Source organism: Musca autumnalis, unplaced genomic scaffold (genome assembly GCF_047663935.1).
Source record: "Musca autumnalis isolate F117 unplaced genomic scaffold, ASM4766393v1 scaffold_3, whole genome shotgun sequence".
Lineage (NCBI taxonomy): Eukaryota > Metazoa > Arthropoda > Insecta > Diptera > Muscidae > Musca > Musca autumnalis.
This window is the reverse complement of record NW_027411866.1, coordinates 36,708,785-36,735,406: the sequence shown is the minus strand read 5'-3', so window position 1 is coordinate 36,735,406 and position 26,622 is coordinate 36,708,785. Positions and strand designations below refer to the sequence as shown.

At 35.5% G+C, this 26,622-nt stretch overlaps 1 protein-coding gene across 4 annotated transcripts; it reads left to right on the top strand.

Annotated features, from left to right (window-relative positions):
- meso18E lies at positions 1-25,565 on the top strand. Of its 4 annotated transcripts, none has more exons than XM_073979446.1 (6): positions 1-691; positions 10,259-10,549; positions 17,495-17,671; positions 17,747-18,720; positions 18,796-18,864; positions 24,395-25,565. In XM_073979446.1, exons 2-6 carry the CDS (start codon positions 10,547-10,549, stop codon positions 24,954-24,956), a joined length of 1,785 nt encoding a protein of 594 aa, XP_073835547.1. In that variant the 5' UTR covers positions 1-691; positions 10,259-10,546; the 3' UTR covers positions 24,957-25,565. The 4 variants fall into 4 exon arrangements, with proteins under 4 accessions (XP_073835547.1, XP_073835546.1, XP_073835548.1 ...); XM_073979445.1 differs by having other exon boundaries at positions 15-691; positions 18,778-18,864; XM_073979447.1 differs by lacking the exon at positions 1-691 and adding an exon at positions 1,078-1,156.
- The last annotated feature ends 1,057 nt before the right edge of the window (positions 25,566-26,622 follow it).

Genomic DNA, 26,622 nt, shown 5'->3' with positions numbered 1-26,622 from the left:
GTTTCGTAGCCAGTCACAGTCGATAGATATGTGAGCTAACGATCGTTACGTCGAGAATCTGTGTTACGTTAGGAAAAGCCGAAACGGATTTCGTTGTTATTTTTTTGTATTATTTCTTTTTCGGGGTATACGAAAATAGAACGATCGTATGGTTTTTGAACGGTTCGGAGATTGGACGTCGGTTAAGCGGTAAATTTTTGGAATAATAAATAAAATCTGCAACGAAAATAAAGGAAGAGTAAAAGTGATTGAAGAAAAATAAAAAATCAACAAAATTAAAAAAATATATAACGTGTAACTCATCTAGTCCCAGTCGCAGCAGCCAATGTGTTGCATTATCAGAACGTGATCTTTATACAACGACAAAAACTGCACTCGCTCATCTTGTTAAGAAAAGCGGTATCAACCATTAAATAAAAAGCAAAAACAAAGCAGAAACATTGCAAAACCGCAAGCTCATCAAAAAATATTCTAATGTAAAATCTCCTCCCACCGAAACCGCTCACACATTGGGTGAGCTATAGAGTGCCACAATAATAATACTCAAATGTATGGAATATAAGCAGCAAACAGCTCTCTATTTAAGTTAATGTACTTAAGTCTCAACAACAACAACGAAATAATAACAAAGGCTCAACATTTGCACGAACCATTAATCCCCTGGTGTCTCAAAAATTAAAAATTTAAATAGGTACCTTTTCTCTAAAATTTTGAACAATTTTCAATGATGCTCTTGGTTAGCGTTCTCCCAGAATGAGAACAAAATCCGTGAATGAAGAGCATCCTCATAGACTAAAAATATATTTAAAAATATTTTGTATGAAAACAAAAAGAACAACAATAATAACAGTGACATTTAATTATAATAATGATTAATAATAATAACAACAGCAATAACAACATCTTCATCATAATTATATTTTTTGCTGAAATTTTGCACAAAAAATCGCAATACAAATTATTCATGCCATACACACAGAGGGAGAGAAAATAACAATAACATTTTTTGTCACATGTGCTCCTCGGCAATTCATTCAGCGTCAGAATGCTCAGCTCTTTGCTATTTCCCATTGATATAGAAGACAATCACTTTGCACACTCACAAGACGCAGTAATCGGAAGAAAACACATGTTTTTTTGCAATGAATATAGCGCGGTAATTACACGTACACAGAGTATACATAGGTGTTTAACAATGGTGACAAGTGATGTTTTTTTGCACCTGATTTTTGTTGTGATAGAAGTTTTAAAACAACTTTTTGCGGATGGATATCTTAGCAATATTTAATGATACAGTTATTGCCTCAATGAAATGTCTGGAAATCAACAAAAAATCGAAGTAGCAAAAGCTGCCCAGCAGGAAGCAAAGCTTGCATCCAAAAATGCAGTTTAATCTCTAGTACAAGTGCCTTACCTTGCAATGATTTTACCATGATGAAAGCCGTTGCAAAATATCCCAGAATAAATAAAATGAATTTATTATTGCTCTGTTCCAGAACCTGCAAGAAACTAATATTGTTTACTACGATAACAATTGATCTGTTCCAGAACCTGCAAGAAGCTACTATTTTTTACTACGATAACATTTTTTCCTTTATGTTATCGTAAAAAATAGTAAAAATTAGTAGATTCTTGCAGTACTGGAACAGACCATATTTTTCCTTTATGTTATCGAAGAAAATAGTAGATTCTTGCAGTTCTGGAACAGACCGTATATGTGTAAAACAAGAATTTTACTAGGCGTTTACACCAGACAGTTTGTCTTCAAATACAACTCTGATTTACTAAGTCCCGGGCCACACTAGAGTAATTTCACTGAAATTTTGACATGAAATTATGCGTCTCTAGATTGAATTACATAGTAGAGTAAAATCATGAATATGCTGTAGTAATGAAATTCACTGTAGTGTGGACCGGGACTAACACATACATACATTTGTCGTTTGTCTCCCAGCTGTCCATCATTTTTTCACAGACAGTAAGGAAGACACATTTTTTGGCATTTTTGTAAAAATAGGTGAAATAATAATTGAAATGTGTTGAAAACAAAAGAACATGGACATAAACAAAATATGTGAATGGAAAATAAAAAGAAATCGACGATTTTCATTCAAAATTTTAAAACTGTTTTTGCAGTTGTCGGGACTACTACGTCACACAGGCAAGTTGTGGGATTTTGAAAATCAATACATGAACTCAACTGTCCTGTCATTTGTAAATGCAGGGTCTAGGTTTTAGACCTAGTAGGCAGAATACCTTTGGTCTATTCCAGAACTGCAAGAATCTACTAATAGCTCATTTAGACTAGCCATTAATCCTCAACTGGATTTAATAAATCCAGTACAAATCTCATTGCATTTAGATATACCTTTGGAGGATTCACCTGATTTTTGTTCATATCACAATTACCAAGGTAGATGCATTAACCCATCTGATCGAATTTGAAACGTTCAAAAAAGTTGTTGTAAATTGAATTTGTATCAAAAATATACGACAAGACCTTTTAAGGTCTTCCCCAGTAGACATAAAACCTTTAAAGGTATTTTATAGTAGAAAGATATGTCCTAATGTTTTCTATATTAGACAGAACTCCCCTTAAGGTTTTCTACAGTAGACGTAAGACCTTTCAAGATCTTCACTAGAAGACAGAATACTTTTTAAGGTCTTCTTTAGTGCACAGAAGACCTTTCAAAGTCTTCCTGGTAGACAGAAGACCTTTAAAAGTCTTCCAGGTAGACAGGAGACCTTTTAAGGTCATCCCAAGTAGGCAAGACCTTTTAAGGTTTTCTTTAGTGCTTAAGGTCTTAAAGGCCTGGGTACATAAGCTGCCATGGCTGCTTGCCTCTGATAAAAGAATAAAAACGAAAAGGGCAACCCAGTTCGAAATTTGCTCGACCTCCTTTATTCTATTATTTTTGTTATGTCAGAAATGAAGCAGGAAAGCAAGGTAACCAGGCGAGGGAGCTTATGTACCCAGGCCTTAAAATCTTCTCTAGTACACAGAATATCTTTAAAGGTCTTCGTTAGTACACAGAAGACCTTTTAAGGTCTTCTAAAGTAGACAGAAGACCTTTTCTAGTCTTCTATATTAGACAGATGAAGGAGAGGAAACGTGGTGCAGCGGTATGCACGTCCGCCTTACACTCAGAAAGTCTGCGCTTCAACCCGTGGTGTTGTAAGACATGCCGTTCGAACTCGGCGATAAAAAGTAGGTATTGAAGAACAAAAAAATTTACACTTGAATCGAACGCCTTTTTTAAAAAAGCTCTATAAATACAGAATAAAATTAGAGTTTTTGCCAGATTAACCTTAATTAGGATTTATCTACTTTACCATGGTTTTACTATTAGACAAAACCGTTATAACTAGGCGTTTACACACAGACGGTATTGGCAAGGCAATAGCAAAGTTACAAACCATTTTCACTAATACATTCATACTTTTCTCTATACATATTTAAAAAATTATAAATGTGTTTGTGAAAAAAGGTTTGTATTTTTGCTATTGTCTTGCCAATACTGGCATTTGTAAACGCCGGGTTAGTATTGTAACAACACCATGGGCTCAAATTCTGTTTCTATGAAAATGTGAAATTAAAACTTTTATAAAGGAGAAAACTGTCAAATGAAAAAAATTACAGAGGAAATATTTTTCATTTCAAATTTTCATAGAATAAGAATCCAGCCCCAGGGGCTCAATTCTGTTTCTATGAAAATGTGAACTGAAAACTTTTATAAAGGAAAAAACTGTCAAATGAAAAAAATATAAAGGAAATATTTTTCATTTAAAATTTTCATAGAACAAGAATCCAGCCCCTGCTGATTTCACACAATCTGTCAAATTAATTGTTATTAATCGTTTTAAAAGGTAAAAAATGATGTGAGCTTATAGTAAGTTTACATTTACGAAATCCACTCGAATGAAATCCAATGGATTTCAAATTAGATTTCATTTGACGTATACACAAAGGAATTGACAGTTCAGTTTTAAATAAATCCTCACAAAGGAGATCAACCCGGCAAAAATCTCGAATGTAAACATTCTATTACCCTGCCATTACACAGGACGAGACAGTTGCATTCATGTATTGATTGTCAAAAAAATAACAATTGTAATTGTGACATTGTTGGGGATACAAGTATTGATATCATAAGTAGAAATATTGATTTTATACATTTTGTTTAATATTACATAGTTTTCAAATCTGTAAACACCAAGTAATCAAAGATGTAAATGTACTAAGATGCCAAGCAAAAAAGTTTGGAAGTAGTGCAATGCAGAGTTATTATTTCAATACATCTTTCGATGAAGTCCACACGGAGTTATGAAAAATGCACTCCGCTCGATACATTTTAGAAGCACTCGCTTATAGATCCCTGGCCAAGCAAGCCAATTTTTTGATCCCTACAGTCGCAGTTTTTTTCTGAACACAAGAGTGTCTAAAATTATAAGAATTTGTTAAAAAAAATAAAGAAATACAAACTAAAGATACGAACATTGCTGTAATTAGAGTTAGTTTTTTTTTTTTTTTTTTTTGAAATCTGAACTGGAGTTGCAGGAAAAATGAAAAACCATTTGCAATATCAGTTGCGGTGTCACAAAAAGCAGAGCAGAGGAATTAAACTCAGTTATGATCAAATTTAATGGAGAGTTTTTATCATTTGTATTAGTATAATAAAGTTAATATTCTTGTTTACACGAATAAGCAATGTATATTATTTATTTTGGGATATTTGCAATGGCTTGCATTTTATAGCATCTTTAGACTGCATTTAAATTCAATCCAAAACACTACATCAAAGGCTGTGATTTGGATCGAAAATGGAGTGCATCCTAGCTGTGTGCCGTGGAAGCAAAATTGAGTGCATCCTAGCTGCGCGCTCTCTTGTAAAATTCATAGGTGAATTCATAGGAAAAGATGTACTCCTGCGGCAATTGTTCTAGTGATTTAACTGCATCCGCGGATGCAAACTTTTTGCTGGGTGGGAAAAGTCAATTGTTAAGATATCATAACAACATTCTGTTAAGTAGTTAACTATTTCAGGAGTTTTAACCGCTTGGTTCATATTCAATGAACTGGAAACTGCCTAGGAATACAATCCTAAGTCCAACTTTTTGTTTTCCTACACTTCGTATAAGCCAAAATGCGCTTTAATGGAGTTTTTAACATTAACATACCCCTGTTGTTGATAAAATGTTTATATACTTTGTTTCATAAACATATTTGCATTATGCACCTTTTCCAGTCTTTACAATTCTATGTCTTTGAAGTAATGAAAGCTTGCAGCAACCAAATAATACACAAATCCGGTGTTAACAAACGACAGTTTTGGGCAGACAATAACAAAACTACAAACCTTTTCCACCAATACCTTTACCTTTAAAGTATGAATGTATTGGGGAAATGGTTTGTAACTTTGCTATTGTCTGCTCAAAATTGTCTGTGTTGTAATCTTTAGGCTACTTATAGTAGGTTTGTCTGGATACCCTACAATTTGTACCAATCGTTGCTGGAAGCAGCGTTGTCAGTATTTTTTAGACTCTTTTCCCCAACTTGCCCAAAACTTTTCCCCAAAATTCCCCAGATTTTATTGAATTTCCTCAAAAAAATCCCCAAAATTTTTTAAACAAATAATTGCAAAAAAAAAAAAAATCGAAAGTAGTTTTATTTTACTATTGAAATTCATATCATTAAACTTGTAAAGTATTCTATACACTTATATATGAATTAAATTAACGATATTGAAACATACATAAAAGAGTTGTAACATTTCTTTAGGTGGGTCAAAATTTATACAACAAATGGAGTTGTTAGAAAATTGATTATTTATTCTAGTAACTCGTACTGCATTTTAAGAATTACTTGTTGGAACGGAAAGCCTATTTTGTCCCGGCCCACACTAGAGTAATTTCAATGAAATTTTGACATGAAACTTTGCATTTTTTGGGAAAAATGCATAATTTCAAGAAACTAGTGTACACGGTTTCATGTGTTCTGCAGTTTTGCTTTGTTGCAATATTCGTATGAAACAAACAGATCGTTTTATTTTACATTTTATTTTACTTTCATGTCAAAATTTCAGTGAAATCACTCTTAGTGTGGCCCGGGACTTAATACCATTTCCAATTTACGAATCATGGTAGAATAAGAAAAGGTAGCAGCAATATACAGCTGACTGAACTGGGTTGTAACGTTAGTGTCAAATTTCATATGACATTTTATACATTTATTTCTATTTCGATGTACATTAAGGACATACATATATTTTTTGAGAAAAAAAAATATATCATTCGGAAAAAACATTTCCCAGAAAGACTTCTTCATATCAATGATATGTAACCTCCACCAAGTTCGTACGATAAGCCGCGCAGTAAATCCCCGGTTGTAGAGGCGATACAACGTTTGTTAATATGTGAGGTATTTTGTTAAAATTTAAAAAAATAAAGCCCTAATAAACATGTCCTTCTTTGATTTCTAAAACAAAACATTGAAACAGCTTCTCCTTTTTTTATGAATTTCCATCGACCCCAAACTTTTCTGCAAGAATTCTATTTTCTGCGAGAATTTATGCATTTAGGGGAATGATGTGGAAACATAAAAATTGAAAATGTTTTCCAAAATATTCAACCAAATGTGAAAAATTATTAGTTTTTTAAATTCCAATAATTTATAGACATTTCCTTGTTTTGTTTACAAATACAACTGGCAGTAACGTTACAAACAAAAACAAATTCCTTTGTGGTTGTTGTTCGAGTTGTATTTGTTGTAGTATTTACTTTATCTTATATTTGTTCTACCATGTTTACGAATTATAACTTTCTCCATTGCGATTCCTAAACAATCGTGGAGACTTGTGTTGACAACTGGTTCTAAAAAGGTTCGTATATAGCTAAAATTGTGTTAACCCAGTGAATTGCTGCAAATATAGGGGTATAATTGCTTGTATGTTTAATAATTGCATATTGGTAGTGTATTAACAGCGTTTAAGATATTCGGCACTGGTCTTTTTAGCTTTAATAATTGTTTACTCAAAAAAGTACAAGTCAAAATTAAAGCCTAGGTCCATGGCTCCTCATGGTAAATATGCCGAGTCGTTTTCGATCAATTCCACTATTTTTTCAATATCTTCTTAATTGTTTTATAAATGGTTTCAATATTCGTGTGCACAGGGAAAAATGCATATTAGCAGTGTGCATCGGTTTAAAAACTTAGATTAAGGCCCGTTCTTATATCTTTTCTTTAAAATCCCTTTTTGTTATACCTTACTTTAAGAAAAATAAGGAATAAAGTTCGCATTACCAGGAATTTGTTATTACATCTTCCATTCCATTTCAAGCAAAACAGTCTGTATATATAAAATTTACTCAAATCGAATTGTTTGATTTGAATTTGCTCTCAATTTTTTCTTGTTTTTGGGCGCACTTTAATTTTTAAAAGGAACACAAAGTTGCTTTTAATTTATCTGACACTTATTATTAAAGCAAACTTGTAGGAATATAAAACGGGTTATCTGTCCGATATCGGCTAACATTTAACTACAAAACAGGATATAATAACGGGCCTAATTATAATTGTAACCATGAATGTTAAATAAAGTTTAATTTCATCATTGCCCATCAATCTAGAAATCATTTCTGCAGTTAAGTCCCCGCAGTAGAAATTATGGAAAATGTTATTTCAATTCAACCCACTCTTCTAGTACGCTGTCAGTCGTCGAACCGCATGATAACTTTTCAAATCTGTCATAAATTATTACAGCTGCGACCAGTTAGTATATGATGCATATAATTTGTGCATCACGCGTGCGCTACTACTATTCACGTACTGAAATTAAAAAGATCAGATAATCTGAAGTAATTAGTCAAAAAAGAAATTCCCCAAAAATCCCCAAAGATTTATCAGATTTCCTCAACATTTTCCCAATTCCCCAAGTCGAAATTTTTTTCCCCATTTCAAATAAAAATTCCCCAATTTGGGGAAAAATCCCCAATACTGACAACGCTGGCTGGAAGTCGTCTACTAACACAAAAGTCCAGCAAAAGAGAGGGATTCGAGAGAGACATTTTGACAGTTCTTTTACTGAGAGTTTGCAAATTTTTGCTGGACAAATTTTTTCTAGCAAGCACTTGCAACTCTTCTTCTTTTTGCAAACAATAAATCAGCTGTTTTTAATTATTCGGTGATTTATGTTTGTGCAAATTGAAAACATTTATATTGTGGAAATAATAGGCCATTTAGATATGACCTCATTAGCCGGATTTAGCGCATTATCAGGATTTATTTGCTAAATCCGGCGATAATCTACCAGATTTCCCATACAAAATTAAATCCTCGTATTGAGTGCATTTGTTTTAAATCCGGCATAAATCCTCGTATACAAACAACTCTGTGTTTTGCAACATGTTGCTAGAAAATACAAAAAGTTGCAAGCTGACACAAGAAACAAGGTAGATGCATCGGTAAATTGCAGTTAGCATTAGTAGCATAATGTGCTAACATTTTAATGGGCTGGTGTATCTATCTTGGTAATTGTGCTATGAACAAAACTCAGCTGACTGTCATTTAAATCCTCGAAAATGTATATCGAAATGCAATGAGATTTGTACTGGGTTTATTAAATCCAGTTGAGGATTTAAATGACATCATGAATTAGCGAAAAGGACGAAAAGGACATTGAAGGAAGCGAGTTAGAAGGTCGATGTGCTTTACGCAAATAATCCTCAATCGATTTGACTGAAGACATGTCATCTCAAAAATAAGCTAAAACAACAGTGAACAAAGATATAACGCTAATTCCTGATGCTTACAGGGTCTCTAGCAAAAACTTCATCACGCTATAACGCGGAAGATTGACTCACGGCGGATCTGTACTTCGGGGTTCTTAATATACTCACCAAGGACATCCATCCCCAAAAGGAATTATCTCTTCCCCAGACTTCCACCTCCATTTTGTTGCATAGTGTAATAGGTACAAAAATATTTGTGTTTTATACGTGGACCTATACCGGCAAATTTCAGGTGGAAGGTTTTATACCCCCAACGCAGATTTAATACAAAATTTCAGTCATTTCAATGTTATGTTGAGGCCACAACCTTAAAAATATAGGAAATAGGGAGGTTCCGTTCTATGAGGGCTATATAAAGATGTGGACCTATTTGGAGAAATTTCAGATGTAAAGTTTCATACCCGCAACGAAGACATCAGGCCACAAATCCTTGCATATGTATTTACGTATGGTTTTGCATATGCTAATTTTATGCAAATATGTCAAAATATGCACGATATGCAAAAATTTCTGGGCCAAATTCGTTTTATTTTGTGATAAAACGTGTTTCTGTCTAATCAGATTTTATCTACGACCATCCTAACCATATATGCATTTGCATAGAATTCCGCTATGTAACCATGACGTATACATAAAATAAATCTTCATAAAGAAGGTTAACCCGGCAAAATGATATAATATAAACAGGCTATTACTCCAACTCCTCGAAACAAAATCTTTCAAATGACTACTTTTTGTGAGTTTTCTTTTTTGAAAAGTATGTATTTTGCGATAAGAACGAACAACTGGTTTTTAGTTCTGGAAGTTTTTGTTTTTATTTTTTCGATTGTCTACGGATGCCATGCAGTCAAATAAGGGTGTACGCTGCATGACCTACACACTGGTTATACAAAAAGATAGTCTACTGATACGATTTCAATAGAATTGTATTAAGCTATGGATTATTTCTTATTATAGTTAGATTTCGAATTAATTCGTAACTTGAGTACGAGTTAAGCGTTGCTTTGTGGTTCAAATAGGTCAGTTTTGTGTATTTGGTGCGGTAATGGTTGTTGTTTTCTGGTCGTATTTGAATTTTATAACCCTGCAGTGAAACATTAACATTGTCATTTGCGTAAATAACATACATATCTACATACATTTCTAGGTTTCTGTGTATATACGTTTGTATGTAGATTTATAAGTAGTATATTTAATGACTAGCCAATGATATACCACTGTTTTTTTAATTCTGTAGCTACTTTCTTAAGTAGAATGTTATGGTTTGTTGTTATTTAATTATTTCGTCGTAGTCGCTCTTGTTTTTGTTGTTGTTGCAGCTGTTGTTATTATTGTTCTTGTATAATTATTTCACAAGAATATTGAGTATACAGTGGACAACGAAAAAAAAAGAATAAAACAACAAGGCTAAAAGGTTAACTTCTAAATATTAATAGATTCTCTTTTTATTTGTATTTCCCTTCCTTTGCAGTAAAACGAACGGCATTTTGTTGAAATTTGAATTTTTAAGTTGACAACCTAACTAAGCGGCGGAACTTTTTGTTGTTGTCACAACTATCTGTACTATGTATGCTTGTGTGGATTCATATAGTTAACTAGACTTCAGACTATATGCCTTATCTCATCAATCATCAACCAATCATCACTTTGCAGCAGTATAAAAATCTGTAAATAACTAAACATTTCGAAGCCCATAACTGGGGCTTCCTTATATTAGTTAGTTTTACATTCGTTGGACCATCATCATCATTGTTTTATAATGGTAAGTATAGTTTCCTTTTAGTATAGCTTTATAATATATTTTAAGGAATAAATTTGATGTGTGACCAGGCCGCATAGCTATCATCATAATATGCTAATGCTACATTTACATTAGCACATATTATAATGAGCACTGCCCTTTGTTGACTCAATTGACGCCTATTCCCGCACATTTTATGTAAAATCAAACTAGGTACGCACAAGTCTATCATGTTATTGCCCTATGTAACTGGCGTTTATTGCTAAAGCGGATTTTACACGGTCTGCCTTTTACAAACATATTTATCCATATCAACAGTCACTTTTTTCGCTCATATGCAATTCCTTCTGCACGGCAAAATTTTATTTTTCATTCGTTTTCTGTTGTTTTCGTTATTTATATTGCGAACAAACAAAACAGCTGTTTCCTTCTGTTGTACAGACGAGAGTAGAGCGCGTTCTATTCGTAAAAAGTACATAAGTCTATCATGTTATTGCCCTATGTAACTGGCGTTTATTGCTAAAGCGGATTTTACACGGTCTGCCTTTTACAAACATATTTATCCATATCAACAGTCACTTTTTTCGCTCATATGCAATTCCTTCTGCACGGCAAAATTTTATTTTTCATTCGTTTTCTGTTGTTTTCGTTATTTATATTGCGAACAAACAAAACAGCTGTTTCCTTCTGTTGTACAGACGAGAGTAGAGCGCGTTCTATTCGTAAAAAGTACATGTGTATTATCATATCACTTTGATGAATTGAAATTACTTTATGTTTCACACCATGAGTACAAAATTATGATCTCAACTCAACAACATAAAGAACATTTTGACGTAACATATTAAATTTTACAATACCACTACCTGGTTAATTGTGCCATGATACCAACTGATTTCTTCATTTCCTGTCAAAACTCTAAAGAATATCTGTGTACAGCATCTTTATTTAAGCTTCGCGAAGAATATTTTATACTACATTTATATATGTATAACAGGATTTAACAAACCCACAGGGTTTCAAATGTCAATTCCATTGCTTATATTTCAAATAAATCCTCATAAAGAAGGGTGGCCCAGTAAAAGGCTATAATATAAACATGGCCTTATAGTACGTTTATATATAACCGGATTTAACAAACCCACTGGGTTTCAAATGTCAATTCCTTTGTGTATACGTCAAATAAATCCTCATTGAGAAGGTTAACCCTGCAAAAAGGCTATAATATAAACATAATCTTACCGTTTTGTGGGTATTTCGAGAAAAAAATTTTGACAGCAAATGAAGATTACGGCCTGAATTTGCCTTTTGGATCACCTTCTTAAACTCGCTTTGCAACTCTTCTTCTTCCTGCAAACAATAGATCAGCTGTTTTTAATTACATATTCGCTGATTTATGTGGAAATAAGCAGGTCAATTGTTTTTTTTTTTTTTTTTTTTGAAAAGCAAGTTGCCTAATGGAAAATTTATTTTTTTCGGGTCATTTTCTTTTTTATTTTTAATAATATACAACATGTTTGCTTGTTTGGTGCCTTTAATGGCGAATAATTTTTCTGTTTTGACAAATCAGCTGATTGCTTGCAGGTTTTTGCAGGGAAGGTGTCTGTTTACTTTTTACATTTTTCTTGCAAAAGAGAATAAAAAACTCCTTAGTCTTGTGCCAGACTATGAAAATTTTCATGAAAATGTTTTGAGCTTATGGGTAAGAAGCATGGTAGAACAAGAAAAGGTAGCAGCAATACCCAGCTGACTGAACTGGGTTGTAGTGTTAGTGTCAAATTCCAATCGACATTTTATGTATTTATTTCTATGTTCAATGTATATTAGGGATATATATTTTTGAAGAACAAATTTATTCATCAGAAAAAAAAACTATTTCCCATAAAGACGGTTTCATATCATTGACATGTAACCTCCTCCAGGTCCATCTTCTCTTTTTTCAATGAATTACCAGCGACCCGAAACATTTTTGCAAGTATTCTACTTTCTGCGAGAAATTATGCATTTAGTGGAATGATATGGAAACATTCAAATTGAAAATCTAACGAGTTTTCATTCATGTTTTCCAAAATATTCAATCAAATGTGAAAAATTATTAGTTTTTTAAATTCCAATAATTTATAGACATTTCCTTGTTTTGTTTACATTTACGTTGACACTAAGGTTTACAAACAAAAACAAATTCCTTTGTGGTTGTTGTTCGAGTTGTATTTGTTGTAGTATTAACTTTACCTTGTATTTGTTCTACCATGGGTAAGAAGGGAGAAAGGGAGCTCCTTCACCGCCGCTCTCTCCTAAAAGCTAAAATATTTTCATGTGTTATTTTCAGTGTCTGGCACAAGAGTTACTCTCCGATAAAGTTCTTGCTGGGCAATTCTTGCTGGTAAAGTAACCAGACAGACCTATTGTAACATAGCTCCCCTTGGAATACAAATCTCTTTATGACATTCTGCATCCAGGCATTACTGCCACCACATCTTTGTGTGTGGGATTTGTGCGGTGATTTGTCTTAACAACAGTGACGATAATTGTGGCTAGTAAATTGTCATCTATTGGCCAATGATTTAATGTCATTACCCCCGCAGAGAACTACCGAGTCGTTGCTTTACATGCGTGCAAAGTACTGTGGGTGTTTATAGGTCGTAAACAAAACAAATTGCCTTGTTGTTGTTGTACATGATTTTGTTTTTGGTAATTAGGAGAGCGAAGAAAAGTAGAATAGAATAATTAGTTTGGGCTTAATTTTTACGAGGCAGTTTTGTTATACACAAATAGGTGTATCAGGAGTCGACTTTCTTCTATCAGCGTTACATCGGAAGGTTTTAGTTGGATAATTAAAGAAATGCAAGGTATGATAGAATTGCAGGGTATCGTCCAGTTATTGACAGACCTGTGAATTTTCCGGGTCCATGCTGGACTGCTGGTGAACTGTTTCCCACCAAGGTATTTTTTGCTTAAATTATTTCTGGTTAAAGACTATCACCAGTTCTAGGAATGTTGCTGCTTCGATAGATTGTAAGCACAAAGCTACTGGAGTTAGTTGAGTAGGTTGAGGAATCCCGAGCGTAATTGAGCTAAAACTACTTTGTCGTGACAGCTGACGCTCCTCAGCTGCGATAGATAAGAGACGTTCTCCGAGAACCGCATTCACACGGTAGTTGCTTATGGCATCTGCAACTCCATCTGTGTGAATGTTATTCAAACCTGCATGATAGGCTTACTGATCTAGGCGTTAACTTTTGTAACGTCTCTTTAGATCATGAAGATCCATCCTGGCTCTATCTCCAGGTCTGGGAATGTGACTGTTTCGATTGGTTGTAACCACAAAGCAACTGGAGTTAGTTCAATAGGTGTGGCAAGACCGTTTTAAAAGGTGTAGTGCGTCGTACGGACCTGCGCCGCATGTTGGGCAGATGTTTTGCGCTATGTCATCGATCCTTGCCCTACAGCAATTTAGTAGTTGAGCCAAAACTGTTCAGGTTTATCATTGCAGAAGTCTTGCCTAGTGGGGAAGTCTTATCCACCATATGGTGATTATGATGACTCTCACGGTAACACCCGAACAAGTACTGCAACGACAGTATACCATTGGGTTGATGCACTGGAAGAATCGTTGTCTCCTCATGTAGATGGTCCACTGACGACATGTTGCAGTTCTCAAGCCGGTACTCTAACAGGTTTGGATATTTTTTCCGCCTTTCACAAATTACATCAGGGAAGAATAGCCTTTTCTAACGCTGGGGTGGATTAAAGCCTCAAGGGTCTTTGCTACAGGCAACAAAAGCGAAATCGGTCTGTACGGTTCATCTTTGCTGATCTTCTTGCCTGGCTTCAGTAGCGGGACCAACCTGCCCATTTTCCAGACTTCGGGAACGATGTGGGTGGCTAGTAACGGGCTGAGAACTTTAGTGGGATACTCGACTCCCGGCTCATCTAGCTGTTTCAACATTACCATGGAGATTCCTTCAGGACCCAACGCTTTGGATTATTTGGCGTTCCTGATGACATTCGCAACATCATCCACTGTAAATTGTGGTGGTTCATCTTTGGCAGGAAGAAATCTAATGCGACATAGTACTCTTCTCTTCGCCCTGTCACTCCCGAGGTTTCGCGACAAGCTGTCTATTAAAATAACTTGCGCACCTCTTTGAATCAGCCAGCGTAACTTCGCCAAAGGTGACCGAGGTCATATCATCCTTCTTTTTTTGAGAGTTCGAGAGTGACTTAACCCTTGCCCGCAATTCACTTATTCCGGCTTCAATGTTGCAACTCTTCAGATGATTTAGCCACTTGTTCCGCTTATGCTTACCGACCTACCTGTTTACTTGCAATGTCAGCTCCCTGACTCTGGGTTCACTGGGCTTGGCACGACCAAGGTCATCACGCTAATCCTTTCGCCTCTGTTGGGAAAGTTGACGTCTCTTCGGGTTTTCGACCAGCAGGTATATGGGGAGCGCCTGCAGTAGTGATGATGTCTCGGAAAGTCCTCACTGCTACCTGAACATCAAAGGGTTGGGCAGATCTGTGAAGCGCTGATTAGGAAACCCTCTGAAAATAGGTCAGCTAAAAGCACCGCGTTCAGAGGTGATGAAATTGGGAAGTCTGCTGATGGGGATGGTCTGACCATGCCAGGTGATCTCATTTGTCAGACTGTGTGACACAATGATTACGTCTAGCGAACTATGACAGTCTTCGCTAATTCTGATAGGTTCTTCCTCATTGACCACGTGGACATTGCCGAGAACTGAATGATGAGCATTAAAGTCACCAGTCGGTTATGACCTTCCAAAAGCGGACTATGTTGGGTCTATAATCTGAGGTACAGCTATTTATCGCCTGAATGTGTTCCACAACTGACTGCTACCCCCATACATTCTATTTACGGATCATTAAAGCCTGGCTCAAGCGTGGTAGGTACATATGTGTTGTACAGACTGGTCCTATAGGAAGGCTAAACTCCCACCTCCACTTCTGGTGCTATCCTTCCTCAGTATGTTGTAACCCTCACAACGCTGTAAGCTGCAGTTGTTGTGAAGCTTAGTTTTTGTACCGCCGCGACCATGATTTTCTTCCGATTCATGAAATTCACTACTTCCTCGAGCTTAACTCGGAGTCCATTGCTATTAAATTGCAAAATGGATTAATTTTCAGGGCTTGCCGTATCAACGGCTGATGTTAAGTATATGTATTCTGATTCCGGAGAAGAAAAACGATACAAATCCAAACATGTGTACACTGGCCGGAACACGTGTGTGGTTTCGGGACAATCCGGTACCGAAGAACCCGCCGGCGGGAATTGAGTTTTCAGAGATAATGAAATCTGGTTGTCAGTTTACGGACGGTTATCTAAGTCAAGAGAAATGACGTGTTTACCACGACACATTACTTATCAGAGTCCTGCAGACTCGAGTCCAGCAATGGCTTTGTCTAACAAACTGTGACAATCTTCTCTTATCCTCATGTGAGGCTTTTTGATCATAAACAGTTGACTTTTTGTATTGATCCTCAAATCCCATCCCAGAATAGATCTTTATTAAGGTCCAAAGGTCCAACCAACGGTCCATTGTGTTCATACTGAAAATATATAAAATCTAACTTGACAGATCCAACAGAATTCAATATTGTTGACATCCCACTTGCTGGTCATAGATCTTATGCAGCAGTGGTGGGGTCCTCACCGACCACTGCTGCATAAGTAATTGTATTGTCAGAATTTCTAAGCTACAGTTCTTAAATTGTGGCCAGATTGGCATAGGTGTGTTGCATCTTTTTTCTTCACGCCAAGTCCTTGCGGATTTCTTTAAAGTGACTTAAATCCATTATGATAAATTTCATGTTGCACACCTTGATTAGTGTTGGGCGCCATTCTCTTCCTAATGTCATGTTCACACGAGCGTTTCAATTACGTTGTTCACCTGTCGAACGACGTACACAAATTAACCCGTTTCCACGACACCATTCGTAATTAACAGAAACATAAACAAAATTTCCTTCATTTTTGTTTCCTTGTTTTCTCGAAAATTTGAACCGAAAACACATAAAATATACATTAAATGAATAGGAAAAGCAATAGACTTTCCTTCAAATGTATCTTCTATATTTAACTATACACATTTCATTCATTTTTTCCATAAATTCTGAATAATTTTGTATATTCAATATATTTTTATATGTTTCTATTTTCAAAATTGAAGAGAGAGAGAGAGAGACATGTCAAAACAATGTTTGTGTATACAGCCTTTCAGTTATTTGTTTCTGATTTTTTACGCGATTTTGAACTAATGGACAAGAAATGTGTGTGGAATTAAGAAGGAAACACAATCATCTTCCTTCTGCATCTATATAAAATGTTTAGTTCATTAATTTTCATTCATCTTTTTTTCTTTTTTCTAAAAATTTTTGTGTTTTCAACAAATTTTTCAATTTTGAATTTAGACATGTCATAATTAATTTTTTCGATAAATTCTCTCATTTGTTAGGGATGGGACATACTTATTCGTCGTTCAGAGAGTATTTCTAATCGAACAACGTAGAAAAATCGTCGTTCGTTCATAGAATTTTGTGTGGGGAAATAAGTAACTTATTCGTAGTTATGGGTCGAACAACGAATAGAGAACGAACGACGTACCGTGGAAACGGGCTATAATATTAATTTGTTTTATCTTAGCAGAACTAATGTCCAGAACAATTTCCTTTGGTGGTACTATTGAATACTTAGCGGAAAGTTGACCATAGCTCTGTTTCATTACCTTTTAAATACTTTCCGGTTTAGGTGATAGCTTTATGTGTGAAAAATAGCAAAAATTGAGGATTCTTGCTTGTATTTGAACAGAGCTCATATGGTCTGCCGGAGAATCATACTGCAACGTTGAAACTCCAACTCCAACTCCAACTTCTCCTTTTCATTTCAGATTGGAAGACTTACGAATATTAAATTAATCCGCTTCTCCTTTTTTCCTTTTGCAGAATACAGAAACAGCATCAAATTCGTACCAGCATCATCACCATACCCGGGCAGCTGAGAATTTTTTCAATGTTCCAGATTCAATATCTCTGATAAATATTGTTAAACCGGAACGTTTACAAAACAATCCCATGACAAATTCAACAGAAGATGAAAATCAACACAACAATTCCGAAACAGTAAGATTTCAAATTTTTCAAAAAAATACCTCTTCAAATTCTAATCTCTCTTTTTCTTTCTGTTTTTTTTTTCAGGAAACCAAAACCTCCATAAATTCCTATCATCATCATCGGGCGCCGCGTACCCCTGAAAGTTATTTCAATGTTCCCGAATCAATAGCCCTGCTGAATATTGTCAAATCCGAACGTATCCAAAGTGCATTTCAATCGAATCGTAAAAATCATGCCAGCGTTTGGGAAATGGTCGCCGAAGTACTTAATCGTTATAGTGCCCGCAAACGTTCGGCCAAACAGTGTTGCAATCGTTATGAAAATCTCAAAAAGATCTACACCCAGCTGAAAAAGAATCCCGAGCGGCATGTTCGACGCAATTGGCCATATATGTTTCTGTTTAAAGAAATCGAAGAGCAAAGGGGTGAATGTTGGGGTTCGAATAGCAAAAGAATTGCCTTGCTGGCCAAAAATCAAGATGAACTTTCCTATTATCATCGTAGAAGGCAGGCGGCAGAATTTGGCGCGTTGCTGGACAAACAAACCCAAGCCGCGGTGGTGGCCCAACATAATCTCCTACAAAGCCTGGCAGCAGTTCATTCCAATGATTCAAATTCGAATTCAAAATTGGAACGCTTTTTACCCAATCATTTTGTAGAGGCTCAACTGGGAAATGATAATAGTGCAACAACCACCATGAATGGTGGAGGCGGTGGAGAAAGAGGTGGTGGCGGGGGTAGTAGTAATGGTACTAGTGGTCCTCCTGGCAATGTAAATGGTGTAGGTGCAAATGGCAGTGTATATGATGAATCTCCCTCACCCTTACCTCTGCAAATATCACGTAAAGATCAACATGATTCACACAATATCTCTGGAGATTTACCCGAAACGGCGGCCCAGACACTGCTGCAAGCACATCTTAGTGGTAATGTGGCGGCAGCTGCTGTTGCTGCCGCGGCAGCCAACAACCTAAAGGAGGCTTTAGCACAGCAATATGAAAAAGACTGTAATGGGGCACTGAATCTGCAGACAAACGACAACAACAACGTGTCAATGAAGTAAGTAATCGATTATTTAGTTGTAATGAGCGGAAAATAAATGGAACTAATTCTAAGTGATGCGGATTCTTACAGATCAGAACCAATGTCAGATGGTGAATTTAATCCCGATGATATTCAGCTAATGCAAACCAATTATAATGGGTAAGTTTAAAGACACATGACATTGATGTAAGAGTAGTTAAGAAGAAAGTTACGGAGAAAGACCCGCCATAGATTGAATTCTTCGTACCCACTTCATGGGAGATAGGTAAAGGAATCAGGGAGGTGATCTCGCATTCATTATCCAGCGTCACATATTGTCTGTCGCCACCTTCTTCCTGTTCCCTCCCATTTCGACCCCTTGCTTGAAGTCATGAACATCTCAGTTCATTCAGATGACACTGATATGGAGATCATCAATGTATACATTCCACCCGTCATTCCACAGCATTGGGCCAAGTAATCAACCTAGCATAATCCATCTGTTGCAGGGGGATAATAGATCTGTCCTTGGCGATTTTAATGCTCATCACGAGATATGGCATTCCCAATTGCCGATCAACTTGGTGTTCTTATAGCGAACCACATAGACGAATCCGACTTCGCTTCCATTAATGAGTAATGATAATGAGTCACAACCAGCCGTTTGAGATCTCCGGACATTGATATCGTAAGTCCTTCACTCCTTCTACTCACATCCTGGCAAATGTATGTCGCACTAAATTTTGACCATTTTGATCCTGGCAACCGTGGAGAAACATAGCGATTTCATTGAGCCCTACAGAGAACATTCCTGAACTATAATAAAGCCAACTGGCATGGCTAAACTGTGCAATTGATCGCAGAAAATGAGAATCCTGTTCTCGAACAAAGGCGTTTCCAGTGGATACAACATTCGTTTAAATAAAATTAGACATTACTGTTTCTGTCGGTAGAGCTTAAGGCCTGGATACATAACCTGCCTGTCTTGCTTGCTTCTGTTAAAAGAAGCAAATTTTCGAACTAGGATGCCCTTTCCTTTTTTTATTCTTTTACCAGAAGCAAGCAAGGAAAGCAGGCGAGACAGCTTATGTACCTAGGAATTAATTTGCCGAAAATATTTTAACACACTTTTTTATTGAGCAACCATTCTTATAGAAAGGTCCGAGCAAGTCGTATTTCGGAGATGCAAGTCACTTGCTTCTGTTAAAAGAAGCAAATTTTCGAACCTTTTCTTTTTTATTCTTTTATCAGAAGCAAGCAAGGAAAGCAGGCGAGACAGCTTATGTACCTAGGCCTTAATTTGCCGAAAATATTGCAATTTTATTGAGCATCCATTCTTATAGAAAGGTCCGAGTAAGCAATTTCGGAGATGCAAGTCACTTAAACGTGATATACGGCCCTTCTCTTTAGCACCCAGTGAAGTTGAGAGCATTTTCTCCCAGTCCTAACCATTGGTCCAGACGGCAAATCCATGGTAATGTTAAAGAAGTTGGGAGCAGTAGGTTTGAGCTAGCTGAAAAAAGTCCTGGAACTATAAATTTCTCGATTGGTAAGACCGGACGTTTGGAATGTGGCTCGCATAATTCCCATTCTAAAGCCAGACAAAAGGGGAATTATCTCCCTTCTTTCACCTGTAGCAAATGTTTTAGAATCAGTATTACTTCCATCCCTGAAACAGAATTTCCGCCTTGCTTCATTTCAACATGGTAAAGGCCTGCGTACATAAGATGCCTTGCCTGGTTGCCTTGCTTTTCTGCTTCATTTCTGACATAATAAAAATAAAAGAAAAAAGAAGGCCGAGCAAATTTCGAACTTGGTTGCCCTTTTCTTTTTTATTCTTTTATCAGAAGCAAGCAAGATAAGCTGCCTCGCCTCCTTGCCTTGCTTGCTTCTGATAAAATAATAAAAGAGAAAAGGGCAACATAGTTCGAAATTGGCTCGGCCTTCTTTATTAATTTATTTTTGTTATGTAAGAAATCAAGCAGGAAGGCAAACATGCGTGGCAGCTTATGCACCCAGGCCTTTACTATTGTTGTTGTTGCAGCATATGACGCTGGCTTGGCAGTATAATTTATATATCCATATATCTTTTTGTCTTGTGTCCACTTTGTTGTTTATAACTTCCAGGAAAAACTTCTGAGCATGGTTTAATTAGAAAAGTTCGCTAAAGCTTTCTGTCAGTTTAAATTTTTTCTTTCGAGTGTTCCTAAAACTTCACAACAATGTATATACACAATCTGTGTATGTATGCCCAGCTAACATTTTTCCGAATTCGGAACGAAACTCTGCACAAGTTTTCGATTCTGATGCCGAATTCGTTCCGAAATTGGAACGAAATTGTGCAAAGGTGCCCACGAAATCGGAAAGTTTTGTGGGAAGGAATATTAGAGTTTCTTTCCGAATTCTAAACGAATTCGTAAAAAAACTCGTGTGAAAAAGGGAAATTTTAAGGGAATTTTTGATTATCTGCACAACTTCGTAAAAAACTCTGAAGGAACATTTGAAAATCAGCAGAAAATAGAATGATTTTCGGATGCTTTTTCAGAACATCGAAAAAAATCGCTTGCATCATAGATCATAAAGCTCGATTAAAAAATTAATACTAAAAAATGATCTTCGCCTAAAAAGGCAAATTTTCAAGTGAAAAAAATTCTGATGTTTGATTCGAAATTCGGAAAATTATCGATTGTTTAGTCCAAAAGGCGGAAACTTTTCGGATGTTTGATTCGAAATTCAATTTTTTTTCGGTCAAAATTTTAAATCGGAAAATGGGAACAAATCGGATGTTCAATCAAAAAATCGGATGTTCAATCAGAAATACAGTTCATTTTTGGGGATTTGATGTAAATACGTCAATAATTAACTTCTTCATTTATTTGTAGAACTTTATAATGTGGATTAAATAGTATTAATTGCTGCTGCTCGCTGACATTGTATATCTGCAAAATTATAAAACATAGCTGTTCTAACCGTAGTTTCCGTATGCCATCACGCTGTTGTTGTTTATTAGACTTATCTAAAAGAGAATTAACAATATTAATTGTTATAAACAACTTATTAAAAAATGTGTATCCATTTTCCCTTGTCATTTGTTTTTGAACACAACATTCAAAAACAAACACAAAATTTCCCTTTAGAGCAGTGTCGCCCATAATATTTCCATCAATACTAACAGGGTGTTTTTGTAAAAATGACTGCCTGTCACATGAACCGTTCGTACTAAAACGTATACGTTCAAAATTTGGTTCTTGTAAAATTTTACGAACCATTCGTTTTTATCTGAAAGCTTTCGTCTATTTCATAAAAGCTTTTATATTTCAGGGTTTCCATGATACTTATTTTGTGAATTTTGCATAGGCATCTGCACGTAAAATGTGTTACTTGATGGCAACCCCGATAAACAGATGAAAAACAAAAAATAAGAAAAAAATTTAATCAAATTGTCCAAAAATAATTGTGATAATATGAAGAAACGAATGTATACATATACGCGTGTGCTTCTATGGAAATAAATAAAATTGCATTCCCTTCCAGTTTTCGTGTGTTTTGTGCCATTTATTAATCAAATTATTTAATTTTCATTCAAAACGATGGGTCTTTTCCATTCGTTTATTTTTGACGTATTCGTTCGTCTGATTTTGTTACAAAAACCAAAAAAATTACGAAAATAAAAAGCTTTCATTTGTTTGTCACACGAATACAAACGTCAACCGCTATGAAAACCAAATTGTGTCTTCGTTCATGAAATCGACGAACGAATGGGCAAAAACTTTTTACAAAAACACGCTGTAAAGCCTGTGTGTATGCATATGTGAAAAAACAACAACCACATGCTGTTCATCGTTTGTTTATGTACGCGTACAATGTACGTGAGAGAGAGAGAGAGAAGCAAATGCAAAAACAACTCAGTGGGCGCCCTCACTATACAAAGAAGCGCGTCCCTGTTTTAGAGTGAGTATGTGCATATTACTCGGAAAATTTTCGGAAAAAACGTTAGAGAATCTCGAAAAAAATCTGATATCAGAGCCTTCGGCAAAAATTGCTAGCTGGGTGTGTACTGTTTGAATAATACGTCAAACAATTTAAAAACATTCGAATTCTATGATTTTTCATTTGTGTGGAAGGAATTCTTCAGTTTTGCATTGGAATAGACATTTAATGATATCCACAACTCGATTAGGTGGAGAAACCTTGACATTTCATTCATTTTTCGCTCAAAAAATATGTTGTTAACAAACCCACTTGTTGCTTTTATGTTTAGTAATTTTGACGTTTTAGGAACTCAGGAAAAACCAGTGTTCTATAATTGGTTTTCGTCTAGATCTACCTCTTAATTATACCATGCTTCCGAGTACAACCGAATTGTTACAACAACAGCTGCTCTGTTCCTTTACATGCCTGAGGTTACCATTTTTAACCTGTAAAGTGTTCCTTTACTTTTAATAGCATACAATTTATATGATAGCAGTTTACCACTTTTACCATTTTCTGCCACTGTTACCATTTTTAAAAGTAAGTCCGTGTTTATACAGGGAAAGTTAATGGGAAAGAAAATTGAGTTTATGGGAGAGGGAGTAGAGAGGAATAAGAGGGGGTACACACACCTCTGTACTGGCAAATTCTGTTTTGTTTCGTTTTTCTTCGTATACAACTTGAAGCTGGCTGCAGATTTGTTTTTGCATTTTCTTTAATTTTATTTTCTCTGTCGAAAAACAAACAACAGCGAAGACAATTGAAAAAAACCTTTTGGAGGAAAAACTATTTTTTAAGCAAAAACAATTCGAAGTAAGTGGATATATCAAAATGAAAATGCAATTCAAGGGTTCCTTTAATAATTAATTGTTTATCACTCACGTCCATTTTTACTTTTCATTACAATTCTGCCTTGGCTTTGGTTTTGAACGGAGCAAGAGAAAATGAGTGTGAAGAAGAATAAGAAAAATTGACACAAACATGAGCTGTGTTCCAGAACTAAAAAGTTTTTACAATTTTTACGACTTTTACATATTTTACTCGAAAAAGCGTTCCCGTACACAAAAAAGTTGTAAAATGTTCACTTCTCTTTAAACAAAAATGGCGCTGAATGACGCTCTCTTTAAAAACTTTTTACACGACAAATTTGGGCGAGTAAAAAAATGGTAACATGGTTGCCGCCGTCTGATTGGCTGATACGCCTACTTTGACATTTGTTCCAGCTTTTTTGACGTATTTTCCATTTTTCTGTTCCCGAACTATTTCAAAAAACATGTGTGTGAGAACAAATTTTTTGCAGTTCTCTCTTTTACGAGTTTTACTATTAAAAAGTACGGGAACGGAGCTATGATTTCCGTGTCTAAACAACAAGGAAATTTTAAAAGAAATTGAGAAGAAAAATTTTCTTTCCAGTTTGAATGTCTAAACGCGGTCTAAAGGAACAGACCAAGCAATTATAATACCAAAGAAAAGAACAATTTGACGTGTGACCATGTTGCTTAAGTGTACAGCAATACACAGAGTTGATTTTGTATTACATTAATAACAGATAATTAGTGCATACCGCAATAACGTAACGTACAGATTGTAACGGATAATTAAAGTGAAAAAAACGCGAAATGTTTAGTTTTTTAGGAAATAAAAGAATATAACGGATAAATTAACGAAATTTTGACAAAAATTATATTTTATTACAGAATTTTTAATGATTTTATTGTTTTTTTTTTTTACTTTTTAGCTCCCAAAATTTCTACCCTAATAACATGGATCACAACATTCTACATCCTGATGTCATTGTGGATACTGACAATTTAACAGAATGTAGCAGTGGTCAGACACCGAAAACCAAGCGTAAGCTCTCCACATCAACCGACGGTGACAGTACCAACTATGAACTAATCGAATATCTAAAGAGACGTGAGAAACGTGATGAAGAATTGCTGAGGCGTATGGATGCACGAGAAGAGAGACTATTGAATTTATTGGAAAGGACAGTGGTGGCCATAGAGGCTTTAACACAACAATCACGTTGTACACATAATTCACCAACGCCACCTGCGGCACCCATAAGATCATCAACTCCCAAACCGGTTGAAAAACAAGAAAAACTAATGGAAAATAAATTGGTGAATGGCAATGCGTTTAAAGTGAAATTGCCACCCACCAATATAAATAATAATAATTCAATATCTGCTGCAACAGATACAGCCACAGTTAATTGTGATGAAGAATCGTCCGAGAAAGAGGAACAAGACCATGAAATGCCAGAAGACGACCTGCAAAATGAAAAGAAATCTTAAACACCAAAACTAAAGTGCCATTATGAAACTTTAAAATGCAAATACTCAAAACTACGAATCAAATGACTTAATTATGGAACCAAAGATTGCTACAAACTTTTTTTTACTATAAATGAGATTTATTTTTAATTTTAAACCCAGTAACTTTTTTTTAAGTTGTAATTCTTAATTTTAATTATGTAAGAACCAAAAACAAGAACAGCGAATCCCAAAGATATTGGAAAGAAAACAAACCTATTTTAAAGCTATGCCAAATCGAATCAAAGTGCCAAACAATTACTTAATTATTTATAATGAATGCCAAATATTTTTATATACATATGTATGTATTTTTAAGTTGTATGTGTTTTGTTAGTTATTAATTAATTGCAAGAAAAGAAAAATTAATTTTACTAAGTATGATTTTTATAAAACTATATGGAAAAACAAACGTAATACTTAAATTTTCTCAATATAGTTTTTTGTGTGTTGTGTCCATTGTGTGCCTTAAATATAACCTACAAATTTTTATAAACATATTTTCATTTAATGGAATGAAAAGGAAAGAAGAATGAAACATATAATCTCAAATAAAAATATTCATTTTTTGTAAATCCCAACATTTGAAAATGCTTTTTGTTTAAACTTATTTAATAGTAGAATTGTCAGAAAGTGTATATAGTGGCACTCTTTCTCTCAGAAGGCGTTTATAGAGGCATCTGTTTCTTTCCATAGGGGTCTATAGAAGCACCATTTTTTCAGAAAGGGTCTATAGAAGCACCATTTTTCAGAAAGGGTCTATAGAAGCACAATTTCTATCAGAAACGGCCTAAAGAAGCACACTTTCTTTCATAAAGAGTCTACAGAAGCACCCTTTCGTTCAGAAAAGGTCTAAAGAAGCTCCCTTTCTTTCATAACGGGTCTAAAAAAAGCACCCTTTTGTTCAGGAAGAGTCTAAAGAAGCACACTTTCTTTCAGAAAGGGTCTAAAGAAGCAACCTTTCTTTCAGAAAGGGACTATAGAAGGAGCCTTTCTTTCAGACAGGGTCTAAAGAAGCACCCTTTCTTTAAGGAAGGGTCTAAAGAAGCACCCTTTCTTTAAGGAAGGGTCTAAAGAAGCACCCTTTCTTTCAGAACGTGTCTAAAGAAGCACCCTTTCTTTCAGAACGTGTCTAAAGAAGCACCCTTTCTTTCAGGAAGGGTCAATAGAAGCACAATTTCTTTCAGAAACGGTCTATAGATGCACCCTATCTTTCATACAGGGTCTACAGAAGCACCCTTTCTTTCATAAAGGGTCTACAGAAGCACCCTTCCTTTCATAAAGGGTCTACAGAAGAACCCTTTCTTTCAGAACGGGTCTACAGAAGAACCCTTTCTTTCAGAACGGGTCTACAGAAGCACCCTTTCTTTCAGAACGGGTCTAAAGAAGCACCCTTTCTTTCAGAACGTGTCTAAAAAAGCACCCTTTCTTTCAGAACGTGTCTAAAGAAGCTTCCTTTCTTTCAGAAGGGTCTATAGAAGCGCAATTTCTTTCAGAAACGGTCTATAGATGCACCCTTTCTTTCATACAGGGTCTACAGAAGCACCCTTTCTTTCATAAAGGGTCTACAGAAGCACCCTTTCTTTCATAAAGGGTCTACAGAAGCACCCTTTCTTTCATAAAGGGCCTACAGAAGCACCCTTTCTTT

Excerpts from the sequence above, each read along its gene's own strand:
- meso18E (XM_073979445.1), top strand. Across the intron at positions 17,672-17,746 it reads AACACAACAATTCCGAAACA|GAAACCAAAACCTCCATAAA; the intron begins GTAAGATTTCAA and ends TTTTTTTTTCAG. Across the intron at positions 18,721-18,777 it reads AACAACAACGTGTCAATGAA|TGATGCGGATTCTTACAGAT; the intron begins GTAAGTAATCGA and ends ACTAATTCTAAG.